Source organism: Oenanthe melanoleuca, chromosome 1A (genome assembly GCF_029582105.1).
Source record: "Oenanthe melanoleuca isolate GR-GAL-2019-014 chromosome 1A, OMel1.0, whole genome shotgun sequence".
NCBI classification, from domain to species: Eukaryota; Metazoa; Chordata; class Aves; order Passeriformes; family Muscicapidae; genus Oenanthe; species Oenanthe melanoleuca.
This window is the reverse complement of record NC_079334.1, coordinates 12,264,500-12,285,536: the sequence shown is the minus strand read 5'-3', so window position 1 is coordinate 12,285,536 and position 21,037 is coordinate 12,264,500. Positions and strand designations below refer to the sequence as shown.

Below are 21,037 nucleotides of genomic sequence, written 5' to 3'. Positions count from 1 at the left end.
CTGTGCTGGGCAGGGTAACCACAGACACCCAAAGCAAGAAGCATGCCATTCCCACCTCTTGCTGACAACCAAGTTTGAATAATAACTCTTCTTGCTCCTTGATGATCCATCTATCACTCTATTTCTCAAAGGAAAACTTAGTTTGACACTTGCAGTGATGAAAGAGTAGGTTCTGGCAACTCTCTTGTCCTTTAGGAGCAAAGGAAAGCACCTATACTCGGTGCAGGCTTAAGGCATTCACTATTTCCAGTAGGGTTTAGATGAACACAGTGGTTGCATCAGAATTAAAAGCTGAGTGTGGGACTTCAGAAAGTCTGTAGACTTGTAAACTGCTTTTGCTGAATCTCCATAGCAATATTGCTCGAGCAGGAAAAGCAGAACTGCAATCATAACCACATCTAGGGGAGATGGGAGGTGGAAGAGCATGGGATGAGTCAGCGCACATTGTGAAATACTCATTCATGAATCACCAGAACCACCTGAATGCTGGCATAAACAGGTAACAGGGAAAATATTAGTGCAGCTGTAACTCATGTTTTGAGACAAAGCTTTTTTTGCTGTGTAGGTGCTCTCCACTGAGCTCTGCAGGAAGACGTTGTATTTCAGAAAATTATCAGCCAGTTCCATTCATTTCAACAAGGGTTTAAAACAGTTTATTCCCATTTTCCTTTGAACAGTTTCTTTGAAGTGAATTCAGGAACATGCAGTTTAACTATCTGCACATCTATTATTTGAACATTTATGCCATTACCTCAAGTCCATCCATGCAGCAGCTCCAGCAGAATCCTCACACTGCCCAGGAGCAGCAGCAGCCCCATCTGTTTGCTGAACAGGCACATCCTCGCTCTCTCCCACCCCTCAGGCTAATATGTTCTAACCAGGAGGTTTTGCCTAAAGATCCTTCCTTCTGTGCAGGTGAGGTACACATTGTGTGACCATCTAAGGACAGCTGTGTGGCAGGTCAGCTTTATCTTCTGCAGTGGAAGGGCACGTGCCTCACATAAGTAAATCCTGTTTGTGCACACAAACTCTTCTGTCTTTTCTGAACAAAAGAATGGATCATCTACCTCAACCAACGTTAACCCTGCTAGAAAAAAGCCAACTAGTTTGTCTTGGGGAAGGGTTTCCTGGCATAACGAACCATAAATTACTTATTTCCAACAATGAAATCACTAGATCTCATACTTACCTCTGTGAGGAACCAAGCCTGGGACAGTTTGAATTAACTCGTGTTTTCCCTAATGTATTTTAATGTTTTCTTAATTGAGTAGCATCAGCTCCTCCCAGATTCTCATCAACACTTAATGGAAAATCAGACCCATAATCTTCCTTCATTTTACTCCTTTCCTTTCTGCAAAGTTTCATTACAAAGTTTCAGGAACAACACACTTCTGACAACAGTACACAAGTAACGGTTTACTAACATAGATACCTAATTTTCTTTTAATCTCCAAAGTGTGATTTTACTATGAATAATCAGACCTTGATGATGAACTTATGTGCCAAGTAATACTAGGGTAATTCTTGGGAGACCTCTCTAGGTGTGGCCAGGCAGGACACAAAACTCCAGGACCAAAGAACATGAGCTCACTTGGCTGCCCAAAGCAATTTCCTGTCCAAACTCTTGAAAGACTAACCAAGCAGGGGAGGTTTATTACCACTCCTGAGGTTCTACTGCTCTTTCCCTTTTGTACTGATTTAAATAATGCTTCTCCATTATGGCTGCTTCTGAAACCTTTCAACTTAAAGCATTCAAAGAAAAAAAAAAAAAAAAAAAAAAAAAAAGAAAAAAAAAAAAAAATAAAATCGGTCTGTTTCAAAGCCGTATTTTAGTATTTCCCAGCCAGCTAAGATTCCTGCTCAGTTGCATGAGCAGTCACAAAACAACACTGCCAACAATCTGCTCAAATATCCATGTAAAGAACTGAGACATGCTGTTCTTCTTAAGCTCTGTGTTTTAGTTCTCCCTAATATCCCACATGTCTCCAAGCTATCACACATGGCTTAGGATAAATGTTGTTACCTACCACATGGATTCATAAAACATCCTGGTCTGGGATTCTTCAAAATGAAATCATCAGCACATCAACTTGTGGACATAGCTGGTAACATTTGTTCAAGGAGTGTTTAACTAATCTAGAAAGAAAAATCCTCTGCAGGTTTCTTCTACTGTGAAATGTTAGTCACAAAAATCAAGTGGAGAGGGAGGATTCAGAGCCTTGCATGTCTTTAAATGAAGGCAGATCCCTGCAAGTACACACAATTCAAGGTAGTGTAAGCAGTGCAGATCTAAACACAATCTCATTTTTGTGACAACGGGCAAACCTGCATTGAAGTTCTTCCTGAATTAATCAGGAAGAAACCACTACAGCTATCAGTCCTCACTATTATACACAAACATAAAGATTCATGACTACATAATCAATTTACAGCAAGCCACAGATCAGTTTAGAAGGACTGTTCTAAAGGCAAGAACAAAAACCTTTTGTAAACAAATTCAGGACTACACTGACGTTTCCCTTCTTCCCTCTTATCCAATGTCAAGTCCTGAGGGACTGATCACTCAGAGGTTCCCTAGCAGAATCAGAAGCTGGGCTTTGCTCCAAGTGCAATCAGAATGAAGAGCAATGAGGCCACTCTGCCACATGAGTATCCATCTGACAATGCCTACACGAGTGCCATGGAGAACTATTCCACCACTGGTGCCTGCCACCAGGAAGGAATACATCCAAACTCCACCACCACCAGGCACAGTAGAGAGAAAACACCACTAACAGAGTTCATGGTCATTAAAGAGGTCTGTTTATTTGCTGCAGGGTCCAACACTTTCTTCACTGCTGCCATAAGCACAGTCAACTTTATTTTTGGTGCACAACGTTCTCCTTGCTCTTTGTTCACATGGATCAGTACAGTGCCAGCACAATTTTTAACCCATCACCTTTTAAGCAACACCAATGTTCGATGAGGCAAATAAAACCCAAACCATGCAACATGTGTTAGGCTGATAAAATTAGGCTGAGAATATTTATATATTTACACAGAAAACGTTCAACATTGCAACCTGCTTGTAGACTTGTATTTTCTTGACTAAGTATCCAAACAGCAACATTCTGGTGTAAAATAGTCTTTTGTTTAAGGTTTCGTGTAAAAGCTACTTACATCACAATGCCTTTCATTGGATTCTACTGTACCTATTTTTGACACAGAGTTTCTACAGGACCACACACTTGCAGTCATACCTTGCAGAATGTGTAAGGCATTTGCAGACATCTGATTGCTGTGACCACAGGAAATCCACTTTCCAGAGCTTTCAGCCATGACCTTTGGAAACCATGAGAGTTTTTCAAATACAAAGGGTGAATTCATATGAGAGACACTGTTCATCCAAGAACTATAAACTTGTCATTTCTTGACACTGCTACATACAACACAGATAGAATTTAGGACTAATAAATTATTTTTCTAAATAAAAATTTGTTCTTAAACCCCACTGGGTAACAACAGGGCTTAGGCACTTCTGAAGATTTTTCTTATATCTGTCTTTAATATGGAAGCTTCAGACTACGAAATACAGCAATCATCTCAAAGAGGAAAAATTAATGATTGGCAAGAAGTAGGTCAATAGTCTAAGAGTGTAGTCTATTTCCCTGGTTTCCACATCCATACAGAACTTCAGTGACCAGATGCAATTCTGTACATGAGGGTCTGCTGGACGAAATCTGTCTGCGGAGCCAAGGACTTCAGTGTCTAAATAATACTTCGGGAAAAATATATTACTGTGAAAAGCCACCTGTGCAAACAATTCTCTTTTCTGGAAAGCACAGCATGCCCAGAAATAGAAAACTATAAAAATATTAACAGCAATCCAGAACCCAACATGCCCAAGCCTTGTAAACAATGAAGACCAGGAGAATAAAAGAGAAGGAACAGGAACCAACGCAAAAAGGATTAGCCAAGACAGCTGAAAGACTCCAAGAGTTTCTAAAAGCATCTTCTTTTAAAAAGAGATTTGGAATTTGCCTTGTCCTGGCAATAAGAGAACATAATTTCATATACATGGTGGTTTCTAAGTCAAAGCAATAATCAGCTAGCACAAAATAATTTATTTAAGAGCTTTCTTTAAAAATAGCAACAACAACAAAAAACAAAAAACACAACAAAACTTTTTATACTTGTTAAATCAATAGCAGTGAAAAACTTGTTATGGGTAAAAAGATTCACATCCTTGTATTTGACATCTATCAATATACAAAATCTATGAAGAGTTTGAGTGTTAAGTCTTGATCTCCAGAGGGAGTGAATAGGCAGAAGGATGGAAAGAATTAACTGAGCAATGAGGTATGGCAGAATTCCAAAAAGAAAGAAAGCTGTTCTGCAAAGTTTCCCAAATTTGTTAACTGAGCTGCATCTTCAAACATCAGCGTAACTAATGAAACCCACTGTGCTCCAGCCATTAAGACAATGGCAGCCAAACAGCCTTCATGGCACTGCAGGACATGCCAGCTCCATCTGCAGCAATTACTTCCATGGCCAACAGGGGCTGAATCCAATTTACTGCTTAGGAGCTACAGAATTAAACTCGGTCCAAATTAATAAGGTGAGAGGTTCTTACTAACATTCACTTTTCTTTCTTGATGTAGTGCAATAGCCTGCTAAGGGTCCGGCTGTGCCATCCTGACCCAAACAAAACTTTTGATTAAAAGTAGAACAAAATGTGGAATTGGATAACAAAAATTGGGTACCACTGGCCAAGACAGTTGTTTAAAGAAGGAATAACTCAGAATATGACACATCTTTGCTTCCAAAAAAGCACTATTGACATTCAGTAGACTTTTTGACCTCTATTTTTCATGGATGTCCACGAGGGCATACTTGTAGTCCTTTTCTACTAGAAAAGGTGAGTCTTCAATGTACCTATAGCATATCCCACTAGCAAGATACAAGAAATAAATTTACTTTTTTCAGGACCTTACAGCCCTTCAAACACTAGACATCAAAATCCAACCACATACATGTAACAAAGCAGATGATACCTCCTGAAACACAGATGTAGGATCTAAACTGTACCTTCCATAGCACAGCTTTTAAACTAATGCACTCGCTTAGAATCATTCCTCGTTTGCTCTGAAATCTTACACAGCAAGATTTTCTCAGTCTTTCAAATCACACAGTTAAGCCACCTAAACATAATACACAACACCAAGGGAGCATTACAAATTCCTGTCCACTGAGAAGTGTCCAGGCACCTACCACTGAGGGTCCTATCTGGATACACTTCGTTTTTACATTGTTCCTCTGGCTGCCTGACTGAAAGGTATCAATTGTCATGATTAGTACAAATGTGAACCCTCTCTCCCTTCCCTCTGCAATGAACATTTGAAGGAAATCCAAGCACTGATTTGCCCAGTCCAGCAGTATGAAAGCACAGAGTAAGGAGCACATTGAGAGGCTTGTTTTCTAGCTGAGGAGTGGTTTAATTCTCAGCAAAGAGAGAATATTTGTACTGACTGATGCCAGGTACACTACCTGTGGGATCTCAGGTACCCACCCAGGCTGCCTGGCAACTTCCTTGAGAGGGCACTTCAGCTGCTGAGTGAGGACTCCACCTCTCCCCAGGCTCAGGGAGAAAGCCTGGTGCAACCAGGTTAGATGATGGAAACACCTTCACATCCACACAGACCACAGGCAACATTCCAAGGCTGCAGCATGAAAAGTGGCTGTGCTGGTAATGACACAGGGAACATTTTTCGAATGCCTTGCAACACATTTGAAGCCAAGTGAAAACTGGTCAGCTGTCCCTGTCATACACTCATGCTGTCAGTGTAAGAAAGGCTGCCATGCTGTGCTAAGATGACAGCTTCCAGGCCTGGCCTCAAATACAGACAGACCTCCTTACCATGCTGGAGTCATCAGGCTGGCCTGAAGGGCAAATTTGGTCTGCCTTTATGCTGAAGTGGAGCTATTTCCATGGAATCTAGCCTGAAGGAAAAAAAAAGCAGAAAGTCCTATTTGAGAGGTTAAGTCATTAGATGCTACTGTGAAAGTAACAACAAAGCACTTGGGAAAGACCAGGCTCAGGCTCAGAGCACTGCCACAGCATCAGGTTTAGGTGCTCAGAGTCTGAAAAGTGACAAAAATGGCATCTTTGCTCTCCCTTTGTGCATGCACTGAAGTCTCACGTGCCCCAAGAGACACACCACTCCCTCCACTAAATAGACCCAGCTATGTACTGGCTCTCTTCAAATAGTCAGCCAGAGCACAGTAACCTCAGTATTCAATCATTCTGTTTTCAAATGTCAAGGACATTGGTTTTGCTGTTTAGAGAGAGCTGAACTTCATGTGTAAACATAAGGCTATTTTCCTGAGAGCTCCTGACACACCATTTTCAGACCTCCAACTATGCAATTTTTAGTCACTTTTCAGAACAGAATTACATTTCCATCGTTTGTATTTCAAGAAAGCTCTATATGCTTCAGCATATAACAACCAAAGATGGTTTGGCTGCAAGCTGCCTGACCATAAAGCAGCTCCCATGCCCTCCTTGGCTACAAAGACTACACAAGGATGACTACAAGCTCTCAAGTCCAGTGCATGCAGGACGATGGGTTACTGGTAAGGTTTTAGGCCTTTGGAGACTGATTACAATCTCCTGTTTTTTCACTTTAGAATCAAACTGGTATTGACTCAGCTGAGAGAAAGATAAGCAGCATTAGTACTGGAGATGAACCTCAGCTTTACTATAGCAGCACATTTTAGCCTTCTTTTCACTGGCTCATTTTCTTAGCCAGTTCTTGAGGATGAAAATGTTGCTGTTCTTTGGTAGATACAGAAATCTGTTAGCAGAGTTCACCTGTCCTAACACTGACACATGAAAAATGGAACATTTTCAGCCTCTTTTAAGCTCTGACCTGACTTGCTGCACATACCTAAACAGCAATGTGTATTTTTCCTTTTCTTCCCTTAGCAGGAAGCTGCTCTCTCTCACACACACACACACACACACACACACACACATACAGACACACACGTGCTCACACACGGCCGATCAGACAAGGAGAGGGTATGGCCAGAGTCTATGGAGTGATGTCCAATAGCACATCATTATGAAATTCTTAGAATGTTTCTCCCAAAGAATATAAAGTTTAGCACATTCTGTACACATTGTTGGCTTCTTAGTTAGAAAGTAAACACAGTAGCAAACTGTCCATAAAGTGTTGACTTGGTTTAAACACAGCCCCTTCTCATTTCATCTTGCTGAAAGTCCTCTTCCAGTCAAAACACTCCAGTGATGTGGGCATTCGGCGTGTGACAGCAGAGGAAGGAAGAAAGAGGCACTTTTGATCGGCTGGTATTCCTGGACTTCCCTTTTTCCTGCGGAGGTCTATGTTCCTGACACTAGATGGTAGTGTTAGCACGGAAAACCGCTGTGCATAGGCACTTGGCAACACGGCTCCAAGGCAGTGCCCGCTCTCTGCTATGTCATCAGGATTGGTTTCTGCCGCACTTCCAGGATATCTGGGCATGGGAGAGAAACAGAGACACAGCCAACTCAAGAGGCTCCTGAAAGCAGCCACAGCACCAGAAAGCAGGAGGAACTGGAGATATAAGTGTGGATTGTGGCACAGCCCACCAGGAATCTAAAACACAATGAGTACGTGGCTTCGCCTGTTAAAATGTGACTTAATCAGGATGCACCTGGGAGGAACTGAAGGATGACTAATTGCAAATATGTCCCATCATATGGAGAGGCCAGTGGATCTACTATCATTTATACTGGGATGAAGCAACATATGTCAGACAGGGAGGGGCAATATTTTCCAGGGAAACAAGTATAAGTGCCATTAACAAGAGATGCCAAGGGGTTTCCCATTCTTGAAGGGACAAATGCAACACCCCCAAGTCCCTTAACGAGACTTGTGTGGGTACAAATAATTCAACTCTTTCATTCATTCTAGAGCCCAAAGCCTACATTTCTGCACTCAAAAAGCTGCCATAAAAGAACATTCATCTTTTTGGCTCCTCAATTCCATATTGTCCAAGACAGAATATGAACCTTAAAACCTGTGTTGTAATCATGGGCACCTTTCTAAATTTAGGCAGAAAAATCAGCATGGAGGGCACTAGGCAGAAATATCTGGAAACTGGGCTGTGATGTCCTTTTCAAGGCTACACAAAGAACAAGGAACATGGGAAAAGGAGCACACAATAAAAGGACTGCTCAAACACAACTGCACAAAGAGGATGACATGAGCAAAAATTGATCCCCAGCTCCAGAGGGCTCAAGCCACACCTATAAAAAATTAAACACAGTGGAGGGAGTCCCGTGAAGGGCCACAGAGATGACTAAGGACTGGATCATCTGACATATGTGGAAGAAGTGACAGAAGTGTGACTATGCAGCATGGACAGAAGGGTCAGAGTGAAATCTTATCAATAAACTCAAGGTATTTAAAAAAGCACTTTGATCACTATTACTGGGATTTTAATATCTTAGGTTTCCTGAACTACCTGAGAGAAATGAGCACCTTTTGCACTTCCCTCTGCCCCACATGTAATGCTCCTGCTACCTGAAAAGCTGCCACTGGCACAAATACATTAATTACAACAAGGTCTTGGAAACAAGGCCTACACAACATGTCAAGCTAAAACAAATGTAGGTAGGGAAAAACAGCAGATGAAAATTCTGTTACAGCCCAGAAATTTCATGCCCTATTTCTGTGTATCTCAATATATACTCCAATTCCTGTATATGTTCAACAAATTAAATTCCAGAAAGGATGTTCAAGCCCAAAGTCAGTAATTGAGCATGCAGGCATTTGTGCCACCCTCTTGAGCAGATATTATATGCCAAGAGAAACAATACATCTTTTGTGAACTCCAAAATGCCTGTGGTGAGAGAGAGTAAGCTTGGTAACTCCAGCTAACTTGTTGTAAGACTACCAACACAATGATCATAAGGGAAAAACTAAATATTTTGCTGGAACATTGTTCAAAATCCATCCTTAATTACAAATGACTGATTTTTTTACTGGAGTCTGTAATTTCTTGGAAATTGAAATACAATCCTATTTACAACAGCATTACACAGAAATGCTTGTTCCTCTGCCATAACAGCAGAATTGCTCAGTATGGTAGGCTGTGCACAACACACGTCAAAATTCACCTGTTAAAATTCGATGCAATGGCAAAGTGATGTATGTTAAGTGTGCATAGAGTAGAAAGTTTTCATCTGTTCTGTTCAGCTTCAGCCACGAGCCCACCAGGGAGCGTCCTGTTCCAGACAGGGACCGCGACCGGAGATTCGTCGCGTTGTGTAGATCTGTAAAGGCAGGGAGAGACAGCAAGGGATTGCACTTTACTGGAACACTTCTGAAACTCAAAAAAAGAGGAAAGACTCCTATTCATTGTTTAGGGACAAATCACATGCAGGACACTATCATAACTGTTTTTTTAAAACCAGACAGATCTTGCCTAGCACAGAGTTCACCATATATGTTGAAGCTAATAAATGGTAGAGGCAGCTGGAAACAACAGACAGACAAGAGAGGGCTTGTGTTACCATACTGCACCAGCAGAACACCAACTCAGCTTTCCCTCACACATGAAATCAGAATAGCCCTAAAATTAAGTACTAACTCATGCAGAAATTCAAAATAGAAATTGCTTATTTTGAAGAAAATTGCCATCTAGCAGACAAGGGGAGAATCAACATTAATACCTCAGTTTCCCGTACACCCTGAGCCACACCTGGGATCTTCAGCTGAGCCAATGTTATCAGAATTAGTTTAGAATTCTCAGAATTAAAACAAAAAGATACTGAGTCCCCTGTAGGCCAGAGGAGTTTTTTGTAGGCAAAGGTCTCTCCTACAGCCATGCACTGTATTTTTGCAGTGTTTTAAAATCTTTGCTCTATTGCCCTGTAAAATTCAGCCCTGTCCCATAGTGCTAAAATCAGATGTTGAAGTCAACATATTGATTTTGAACCAGTGATCCAAACTCTGGAACTGAAAATACAAAGAGGAAAATACATGGTGGCAGCTACTCTAGAAAGATGTGCCACAAGGTGGGAGGAAAAAAACCTGAAAATCTTTCCCTTCTTCCCTACATGTGTATAAGCCTAGCTGTCTATTACCTCTTCCCATGCATGATCACTATGCCAGGAACACTGTGGTGATCAGGGCAGAAGGAGCTGACTCTGGAAGCTGAAGTAAGCACAAGTCTCCTGGTGTATCATGCCTGCACACAGCAAAGCCACTGTAGTAGACCTTGATGGGCTGTTCCTATTCACCACAGGTCTGTCTGCACTGGGGCAACACTGCAGCAGCACTGGCTGTACCAAGGACAATGCTGATCTTTACATAATCCACATCTTTTCCTCCACCCACAAAGCCAAGATGCACCCAAATCCCTGCTCCTATCTCTGCATCTTCTGCAACTGCATCTGGCTTTTTCATGCCAAAATAAGAGTTTCACCACTACAGCTGCTGAGGAGCACTGGTAGGACACTCAGATTTCTGAAATTTGTAAAAAAAAAACAACCAATTACTATTCCTTGTAGAAAACTCATCTTTGAATAAATCAAGCTTCCTAGCATAAACTGTTAAAATATTCCTCTTTATTTTTCAGATGAGGAACAATAAAGTCAAAACACTTAGAAACCATTTCTTGGTATTTTATATGAATGCTATAAAATACCTGACAAACCTAGAATTTATTTACTTTCATAAATATATTAGAAGGAAAAGGATATGAAGATAAAAAGAATGCCCATCATTAACATTAAACACTCTAGGATCAGACCCTGCAAGACAATCCTGAGCAGGCACTGCACAATCCATGAGGGCTGCCAGAGAAACACCTTGAACTCTGTTCTATCCTGGGCAAACTCCAGGTAGCCTCTCTAGGCAGCATATCAAAACAGAATTCAAAGAACTTATTGCTGAGTTGCCCTACCCACTATACTTGGAGACTTGGAGACTGTGGCATCTGAGAAAGGGGGAGGATCTCAGCTGCTTCAGTTTCTCTCAAATGGGTCCATATAAAAGAAATAAGTTTTAACATATTCAGGATTTGTGGGCTCCAGCCTTCCAAGAGATGCTTAAGCCTGTGAAAAATCTCATTTTCAGAGAGGCACTGGCTGTATGTGGAGCTCTTGCTTTTCCACCCTGCAAACCTTCTTGAAAACCCTGCACTGGGATCCCTTTCCACAGCTCTGTGACCTCTCCAGACAAGTCTGTTTAGCTGTCAATACTTGTCTCACCTCCAGCATCATCATCTCTGAAGAACTCCTCACTGTCGTTTGCTGAATGGGACTTTTTCATCTCAGCAATTCGATTTCGGGGCACTTTTCTCTTGAGGGATGGGGAGAAGAAGGACGGGCGGTTGTTACGTTCTGGGGTTGGTGGTGTGCTGAAAGAAGTAACCTGAAAGGGAAATAAAAGAAATGCTGGAGAAGCTCTTGGTTTGCCCCTCCATGTGCCACAAGGTAATCACATGTGCAAAAATCAGAATGATGACTGGTATCTAGCTCTGTTTTATCAAAGTGGCTAGAGAATTTAAACTGAACAATCACATCAAGATTATCAAGGGCAAAATATTTTGATATATCACAACCCTCAACTACTACATGAATAATGAAAAACTTATCAGATGATCACTTTTAACTAGGATTTACACTCATAACGGCACAAAATTAGTAATTTAGGCACCAAGAATGCCAATCTTATTTTTGCATGTTGAAATGCAGGAGACTTAATATGCTAAGATTGTACTGCATTGAACACACTCAAAATGTGTATCTCCATTTCTTTGATACAAGGCAGCAGCTTCCCTACTGGATCCCTGTGGAAGGCCAATGTCCCTGGGGAGGAGGACCACAAATTCCAGAGCCCAGCACACTGAGGCAGAAGTGAAGTCAATGTTCTCTTTTATGTGTGTCATGTTTCAATGCTGGAAGGAGCAAATGAAGCTCTGGTGCCTCAGAAGATTTGCTTAGTCCAAGTGATGACAAATACAGGGATGGAATTGTCTGTGGTAAAACTCAAGTTAGGGACAAAACTATGGAGACACTCTTTTTTCAGAGCAACAGTTGCCATTGAGTACCCTACAATTAAAGCCAAGTACACCTGTTTCAGGAAGAACTGAAACAGTGCTGATATACTGGCTTTGATTGCAGTATTTTAATAGTTTCATTTCAAAGGAAAGAAAATACAGATAACTACTTTGCTCATGGATGTGAACAACTTTTATCTTGTCCTTTCTTCTTCACACAGTCAATTTAACAATCCCATGACTCTCCCTGAGCTGGCACATGACACTGCTCATATCTGTCCAAAGAAATGCAGAGGGAGGTGACATGGAGTGATGATGGCAGCCAAGCCAGGTTGAATGCAGAAACACTCCATGCTGTCCCTCTATCACTAATGTTAAAAAAATAAGAGAAAGGCATTGTAACATCCAACTGATCCTCTTCCCAGTACACTTCATTTCTAATTTGTGCTTTCCTGTTTTGAATTTGGGAGTCATTTCATATCACATTGTGGAGGAACCAGAAAGACATATCAGCGTTAAAACCATTAGCAAAAAGCAGAGGTAACACATTATCAAATCTAATTTGACATTTTCCAGCTGACACTGAAAGCCTTGCAGACAAAAGATCATGTTGTCTTTCCATGCCTGATTTCTTCAGGCTGTGTTTCTGTGGTAGAGAGCAAGAACATCCAGTTAATGAGTTCTTTGCTGGTAGCTAATGTTGCCTTTTACCAGGTCAGAAACAAAAACCACACTGCCTGCATGGAGACCACTAGAAGTCATTCTGCAGATCTTTCAATGGTACAGGTTAGTCTACACAGAAAACCATGCTAGACTCCATCAGGTACTGACCCAGCCCAGGTCTGTGCAGGTAGTTTGAAGACATGTTGCCTAATCCCCATTAACCAAGTAAAATGTCTTAGTGGAAAATAAGGATTCAGTAAAGGCCAAATCAGCATCTGTGGTCTGATTCTATTGGCATTTTACTGCACTTGCATTAAAATTAAGCATATGTATGAATACCATGCTGCATCTGGATCTGTGATCTTTGCTTTAGCATTATACAGGCTTTGTGCTGGCAGTATTCCTCAGTGGTAAAACCTAAAAGCACCACTTACTTTGAGGTTCAGCAAATAACCTATATAATACAGAAATTCCATATTTCTAGGTAAATCCCATTTTGCACAGAAGTGGAATCTACTTTTTTTTTTTTACAGAAAACAGGCAGAATCATTGGTTTCCCTGGCATCGAGATTGCTGTTGTTTCAACAAAACACTCCCCCAGAAGTATGAATCATCCAGTCATCTCTGTATTCAGCATTTCCTTGGGGGAAACTGCATTAAAGCCTCCATGTCACATACTGAGTACAACCAAATTACACACAGGCAAACCTGAGTGCAGCACTTAGATGGGAGCTCACCCCAGCTTCAGCCTGCCTCCTGGCTTTGGAACAAAGCATGTTCATGCTTCACCTTCAGAGAGTATTTCTGTCTGCTACTTACTCTCTCATGCACTGGGGAGTCTGGATTTGAATCTTCTTCTGTCCCATATGGTGAAGTGTCACCAGTGGAAACTCTGCTCACTGCCATCTCTGCATGTCCTTTTCCCTGTGGTCCTTTCATTCGGACAAACTCCATGTTGTTGTATTTATAAAAGCCAAAGGACATTCTCTGAGCCATCTTAGCTGCAACACTCACCTATAATGCATCAAGACAGGAGAGAAAAACATGTAATAACAGCTCTACAACTTGAAAATAACACCCTCTGAAAGCATTAGTGGATAAGGATTCCTAAGAAACATTTTAAGCCACAATCTGAAGTGATCTCCAAAAGAAAAGTAATTTTACAGAGACAAAAAGAGGTTCTGAGAAGAACTCCTTCAGCCATCCAAAAGGCAGAGTTAGCAGTGGCACACTGAGAAAAAAAACAAAGGTTGTTATCCAGGCCCACACACAGTCACACAGGCAGGCACACACATAGCTCAATGCAGCCTGTGCAGGGGCACTCATCTGAGTCCAAAAAGCAGCAGACATACACACACAACAGCCTCAAACCAGCAAAGCACACCCCACAACTGGGTCACTACTTTGTGCCAAGTAACTTCTGACATTTTTATGTCCACACTGTCAAGGCCAAAATACAAGGAACCAGCACTGCATGGCTCAGCAAGACACCCTGACAGCTTTAAATCCCCTCAACAGACACAGGAGCTCAATTTCCAGGCAGCACAACTGAACTGAAAATTGAACTGAGAACTGAGAAAAGGAACAGACCAATGTGAAAACAGTCAAGGCTTTGGTAAGTGAAAATGATGCCTTAAGTTTCCAGCTTGCATCCCTGAGTTTAAGTGATTTGTTGCAATTTTCATCAGTTTATGAAAAGGCCAGGATGCTCATCAGCTTGTATTATACTGAGAATTACAGAATCCTAGAATAATTTAGGTTAGAGACAATCTTTAATATCATTAAATCAATCATTAAGCAAAGACTGCCAAGCCCACCACTAAATCATGTCCTTAAGTGTCACATCTACACATCTGTTAAATATCTCAAGGTCTGAGGACTCCACCACTTTCCTGGGCAGCCTGTTCCAGGGCTTGACAATGCTTCCAGTAAAGAAATTTTTCCTAGTATTCAATCTAAACCTTTCCTGAAACAACTGAAATCAAGTAATCCTCAAAAACAGAGATTACTCCTGTTCTGTAAAAAGAATGGTAAAATTTTGAGTTTTGCCTCTAGCCATAATGAAATATTTGAAGAGTTAACAATTTTACTTCATCTAACAAAATAATGTCAAGTAGCTATGTGGTCAATCACGACATTCCTAGGCTCTGAGGTGACTTTACCACATTAAATCTTATCTTTCCACTGCAGGGCTTTCTTTTTATGTTGTCTTCAGTGATTCAGCATTCCACTTATTTTAATAACGCAGCTGTTGATGGTGTAAGGCCACAAGATGATGGAGGGAGAGAAATAACTTTTGTTTCATGTTCTCTCAGAAACCTGCTGGAAGGATATAATGGCTTACATTTAAAACAGGGAGAAGGGAAATTATTCAGGACCTCTCCTGACAAGGGTAGAAACAAAGAGAAATTTAGACACAGTAGATATTGTGAGAATTTCTTCTGTTTCTAAAAATCTCTCAGGACTGTCTTCATAATAAACCACTTGAAAAGTTTATTGAGTCTTGATTTCAGCACTAAGTACTGAATTTGAAAGGGAGAGTGCTGGTATTTCATGTTTCTATAGAAAGCAAAGAAAGCTACTCTCAGTGGCAGTGAGACTACAGGAGTCTTCTGAAAACAGCCATGAGTGCAAAATACAATGAAGAAAAATACACTTTATCACAAGGTAGTTAGCAGAGTTTAAAATCTCCCATGAAATCATACCTTCTCTGAATAAAGAAATATCTGTGACTTTTCAAGGAAATGAAGGAGCTCCCAGAACTGCTGTTCAGGTCCATTCCTGCATCACACTCTTGACTACGTATCCCTACTCTCCCTCCTTCTGGCAAACAGCAGAGAATATACCCCAGCCTGAATACCCTCAGTTATCTGACCTAGAAACAGTAGCTTTCAGCTAACTTTCAAAGGCAAAACAGACTGTGATGCAGCTGATCTAACAGGACAAAAAACTGACAGCCTCAGCTGCAAAGAAAATCTAGTCAGAGCACCATTTCTGCAAAGGACATTGTCTTTCAGAAGCTCCTTACCCTGTTGTCATAGACCTTCTTGAGTGCTTCATAGCGGATGGACCCCTGGAAAATCACCCCTTGAAAGGTGTTGCTTTTATCACTGGCCACTAGCTCCACACACACCATTTCTCCTTCTCCCACAGTCATGTCACTGAAAACCTGCCAAAGATGCAAGATGAAACACTTTGATGTAAAGTTGCTCAAATCAAAATACCGTCAGATTGCCATGGCTGCCCTTACACCCCAAGGAAGTTTCAATATAAATTGAAAGGGAGCAGAATGTTCCACCCCAGCCTCTCAAATAAACAGACTCCAGGCAGTCCACACTGCAAATCACTTGCTGAGATGAGCAGCTCTCACACCAGCCTGTCATGTTTTAGCCCATCATCAACACTGATGCCAAAATCCAGCTTTAAGATCAGATTTCAAGCATTAAAGAGAGAGGAAGTTCAAATTAAAATAAGATCTAACAGGAGATAACCCTCAACTGGTCAAGAACATTTGCTCAAAAGGTACATGAAAACAGCTAATCAGAACATAAGACTAGAACAGGACACAACTATGCTGCTGCAACAAGGAACTCACCTCCTCAAAACTGTCAATCATGAAGAATATATTGGGGTAGCTGATCTTTGACTCCTCTCCTTTACTGTCCATCGGGTGTTTGCTCGGAGACGCAAACACTTGCTGAGAAAGATGCAGAAAAGAGACTTCTCAGTTAAATGTGCTTGGGAACAGACACACCAAACACAAGGCAAGTAATTACAAAGCATCTCAGGCTGGCACTGCTGCCTTGCACTACAGATACTGGGCATCCTGCAAGCACAGCTGATCTGGTTTCTGACTAAAGCCAGATTTGCAATAATGGCACTTGAGAAATCCTTGGTTTTCACAGTAGATGTCCCTGTGTGTACCTGACCTCTCACTGTACTACAGTACACCATTATACTTCTTCATTACCACTTTCAGGTGACTTTGAGTTGCTTCAATGCGCTGCAAAGTAAAACGCCACAGTGCAAGTTACCATGAAGCATCTGACCCAACATCTTCACTTTAATTTGTTGTTGTTTACTTAGTACCACACTAAGATCAACCTCCCTCAGTAAGGGTAGAGTGGCTGTCCTGGGGTGATTCATAATGTTATTTTATTCCATATCTATCTGCACCCAAAACTGTTACTGTGTCTTTACACCCCTAGAGCTGCAGACTGTGTGTCTGGGCTGCTGTTGCGGGCATTTTTTAAACCAGTGCAGAGGCAGTTTCCAGGCCCTTGGCTGTGCAGTGTTCACACGCTACTTGTTCTTTGTTCAGGCAAAGACTTTCCTTCCCATTTTTCGTTCTCTCTTCATTTTGTTTGTTTTTATCCTTGTCTAGGGGGACTGCAGTTAGCAATATTGGGCTGTCTGGGGGCAAATTCCACAGGTGCCCACCTGTAACAGCTCTTGGTCCAGTCCAAGCCCATCCAGGAGAGAAGACTATGGAGAGTCTCTCTTTTTGGCTCTGGGTTTGCAACTGTGGCTACCTGCAGAAATTGCATTCTGCAATTAGAAACTGCTTCAAACTGGACTTTGCAAACTCTGCCGATAGCCAGAAAAGACACCAGCGAGTTCCTGGGGCCATGCCAGCCTGTGGCAGTGCCAAGGGGAGGTTACTTATTTCAGAGTGCCCACCTCTGTAGACTGTCTCAAACTGTTGGAAATGATACCAGTTGATTTTTTTTTTATATAGCTTTAGTCAGGAGTTTTGTTCGCCTTTGACCTGGGGGGAAGAGAATTGAAGTTTCTTTTCAGGGGACTGTTTTGTCACTTGAGGCCTGATGAGCTTGACATCTCAACAGACTGGGAGTAGCACAGAAGATACACAAAAGATAATGACCATTAATGAACATTAACTCCAAACATCCCCCTGGTAGGAGACACCTGGGTTGGGAAAAGAGAGATAAGAGAATGAAGAATGAGAACCTAATTAGCATCTAAGGCAAGGAGATTGATAACCAAGAGGAAACCAAATACTAAGAACTGTGTAATGTGTGACCACTGAACATTGAACCAATTAATTTCTACGGGTTTTGACTGTATAAGTATCTGCAAAATCTAGTAAAATTTATGTGGGATGGAATGATTTTCTCTGCACAACCCAGGCAACGTGTGGGTGAAATTATTTCTGTTGCACATCCTGGCCAGAACAACATCCTGGCCAGAAAAAAGTAATGCTTTGATTCTCTAACACTAAAAAGGTTTTTGAAGAGTTTTTGCTTTTCCCACAGTTTCGGTGACAAAACCAAGACAATGGCTCACAGGAAGACAAGTACTTGGTTTCTCATCCGCATCTTGTGCTTCTGTTTCTTTTCCTATCACTTCCTCTTGTACATTTCTCCCTCCCAAGCAGCTCCTAAACTCCTTCAGTGACTTTGTTTAAATAGCTAAAGGCTTTAGATTTTATAATTCCAAAAAGATTAATGAGTAGGTAAGGAGGGAGAAGTAATTCATACCTAGCAGCTTTCTTTGCTTCCACATTTGTTTACAAAGAAAGCCTTGAATTAAAGAAACCTGTCAAATCTTACCCCACTGTGAACATGCTGAAAGCTATGGATATGACTAGGCTGTCAAGCTCGTGACATTCTGTCTACTAACCATTCAACACAAAACATAGTTAAGGATAGGCTATTAGATGTTCATGAGAGGGTTGCTTTTTCACACTTGTACTTATGCAGCCTTCATACACATTAAATAGAATTAAAAAGAAAGGTTGCTTCAAGACCAGGAACATCATTAGAAAGCAACCAGACTCCTCAAAAATACTATTTGCACCGATGAAACAAGAACCTTTTCCAGGCATCCTCACTCTCACGCCAGCTAATGAACGACAAAACACCCTTCCAAATTCATCTCCAGTTGGGCACACCTGAGGAAAATACAGTTTTTGGAGAGCTTATTGTCAAGCCAGCAGTTTGCAAAATAAAGTCAGCCTTTTTTCATACTGGCTTCATGCCATAGGCACCCACTTGTGTGAACAGAGTAGATTTGTCACAGGTCTTGAGTAGGACTGCAGATTTTAGGCCATTAACATCTGGCTGCACATGGGCAGGAGAAGACACATTTTCTAAAGCAAGAACCATCAGAGCAGAAACGCAGATCCAAACCAGCTGGATTTTCTTCATCTAAAACAAACAGCCTCAATAGTGGATGTGACAATGAAATGCCCAACTGCAAACATGCTTTCCCAGCATATGAAGTTGCCTTTGCTCTCTATAGATTAACGTGATCATGCTGAAATGTTACTGCTATGTACTGCTAAGTTTAATGTGGAAAAGGGAAGACAACAATTTATAAGCAGTCCCATAGTAGGAGCCTCTAGAAAGGAGGAACAAAAAACTTCCTTCTCATTCTAAATGCTGCTCACATGCAGTAAGGGCATATTCCTCATCTTCTCCTTCCTAATTTTCAAAACTGAAAATAATATTCATAGATTTTTCTCAAAAACATTTGCAGAAGTTAACTTGGGGAGAAACTTGGACTAGCCAACAGAGAAGAAAGCGATGAGAAGTAACAGGCTTAAATCAACAGTGCAATGGGATATCTCAACAGCACCTAAGGAAAAAAATATGTGCCTAATCAATGTAAATCAGAGGCAATAATCAGCATTGCTACTTCTTTTTGTAAGAAAAGAAAAGTTCTTTTAAAGTGGTTAAACATGATTGAAAACGAAAGAGCCTTGCTTTATTTAACTAAAGCCACGCAAGCAGCTGCATGAACTAAGGGAATGGAAATGCCTGGGAGAAACAACCATTTAAATGCAACAGGAAACATTTAAAAGAAGAATTTCTGCTAACTAGCAGAAGTTGTTGCAAGATCTACATTGCAAATTGAAATTAAGTGGGGAAGCCTCAGATTTCTTGTTTCTATCCCCTTTATGCTTGTTATTCAGTTTCTTCCACTATGCTAAAACTGGACTAACTGCACAAAAAAGATAAAAGCCTATGTATGGAGATTAAATGAATAAGCAGTTTAAGAGACTAAGAATCTTATAAAATAATAAAAATATAAATTGGTAATCAGTAAATTGTCTGCCATTTGGCAGCTCTACATTAGAAACTTACCCTGAAGGCTCCTCATAATCCTGATCTCATACAATTCCAGGTTTAGTGGAACAGACTGGGGAACAGTTGGGCATCATATTCCTTCCTCCCCCTGGCACCTTCCCTCTCTCCCCTGCCTATATATCCAGCAGGCAAAAATATACACCCTGAAGAATGCAGGGGTCTTCACAATTCTTTGAGAGGGGATATAAAGGACATTTAGATCTAACATCTAAATAACTGGTAAGAAATGTCACAGACTTACACAAAGACTTGAGGTGCTTCAGGAGGATGAATATGTCAGACAACAACCTGAGAACCGCTGCCCCAGTTTTGGAGCAGTTTTTAGGATTAGGTAATTCTGGATACCAACCTCTGATCCAAAGCAGTAAAAGCAGAAGCTCACCTGAGATTTCTTTTTGTGAATATGAATATCTCCTCCATCGGACCGTGTGCACACAGCACAGGTCACCACATAATCGAGCTGGAACAGGGCACCAGACAGAGAAATTAACATTTAGAGTTGGGAAAACAAAACATTAATGTGCATGAAGCAGAACACATTCTGTCTGTTTTTTTGTGTTTTTTTTTTTTTCTGTCTGTCTAAAAAGTAAGATATTTTGGTGTTGCCATTTTCTTTACTCTATTTACTATACTGAACTGCCTACAATTTTTAAACCTGTGTGTGTTCATTAACTCAGTGACACCAAAACCTCTTGTACAGCTGCTTGTTGAGGTGCACAACTGATGGGTAAGCCAAGTCCTGCCAATATTGTTTAAAACGACCTTAATTGCAGCTGGGGGAATAATACAAGCACACCCACCCCTCAGCACACTTAAGGATAGAAATGGAAAAGTTTTCCTCCTTTTGAACAGGGAAAAAGAGACACTAATGAACACTAGTGACATGTTAGAGAGGTCAGAAAACACTAGCACAGCCTTCCAAACAACCTGAAAACACTTATAAGGAGCAAGTGCAATAGCTCTGGACAGCAATACCCAGCTGTAATAATATCTCTGAATTCTGACTGTGGCAAATGTATCCTGGTTTTATTGAGCATCAAATAAAGGCAAAAACTACTCTCTGCAGATAAGTTCTGCAAAGAGACTTCTGGGAGGAAGGAGAGAGAATGAAAACAATTTATTTTCCAGGATGTGTGCCTGAGCCAACAGTTTCCCATTCTGAGATCATAATGAGCAAATCTTTTAAGGGATCTCAAATGATTACAGTAATA

The 21,037-nt window shown here is 41.1% G+C and overlaps 1 protein-coding gene across 2 annotated transcripts in view; it reads right to left on the bottom strand.

Moving 5' to 3' along the window:
- Nucleotides 1-2,779: 2,779 nt before the first annotated feature.
- Nucleotides 2,780-21,037, bottom strand: part of KIAA0930 (KIAA0930 ortholog) — a 56,461-nt gene continuing 38,203 nt past the window's right edge. For both annotated transcript variants that reach the window (XM_056482506.1, XM_056482507.1), the window contains exons 4-10: nt 20,209-20,286; nt 16,310-16,411; nt 15,743-15,883; nt 13,534-13,728; nt 11,261-11,423; nt 9,164-9,319; nt 2,780-7,515 (exon numbers count right to left, since the gene is read on the bottom strand). In XM_056482506.1, the coding sequence (XP_056338481.1) occupies nt 7,475-7,515; nt 9,164-9,319; nt 11,261-11,423; nt 13,534-13,728; nt 15,743-15,883; nt 16,310-16,411; nt 20,209-20,286 (876 nt within the window). In that variant the 3' untranslated portion in view covers nt 2,780-7,474. The remainder of the gene's footprint in view (nt 7,516-9,163; nt 9,320-11,260; nt 11,424-13,533; nt 13,729-15,742; nt 15,884-16,309; nt 16,412-20,208; nt 20,287-21,037) is intronic.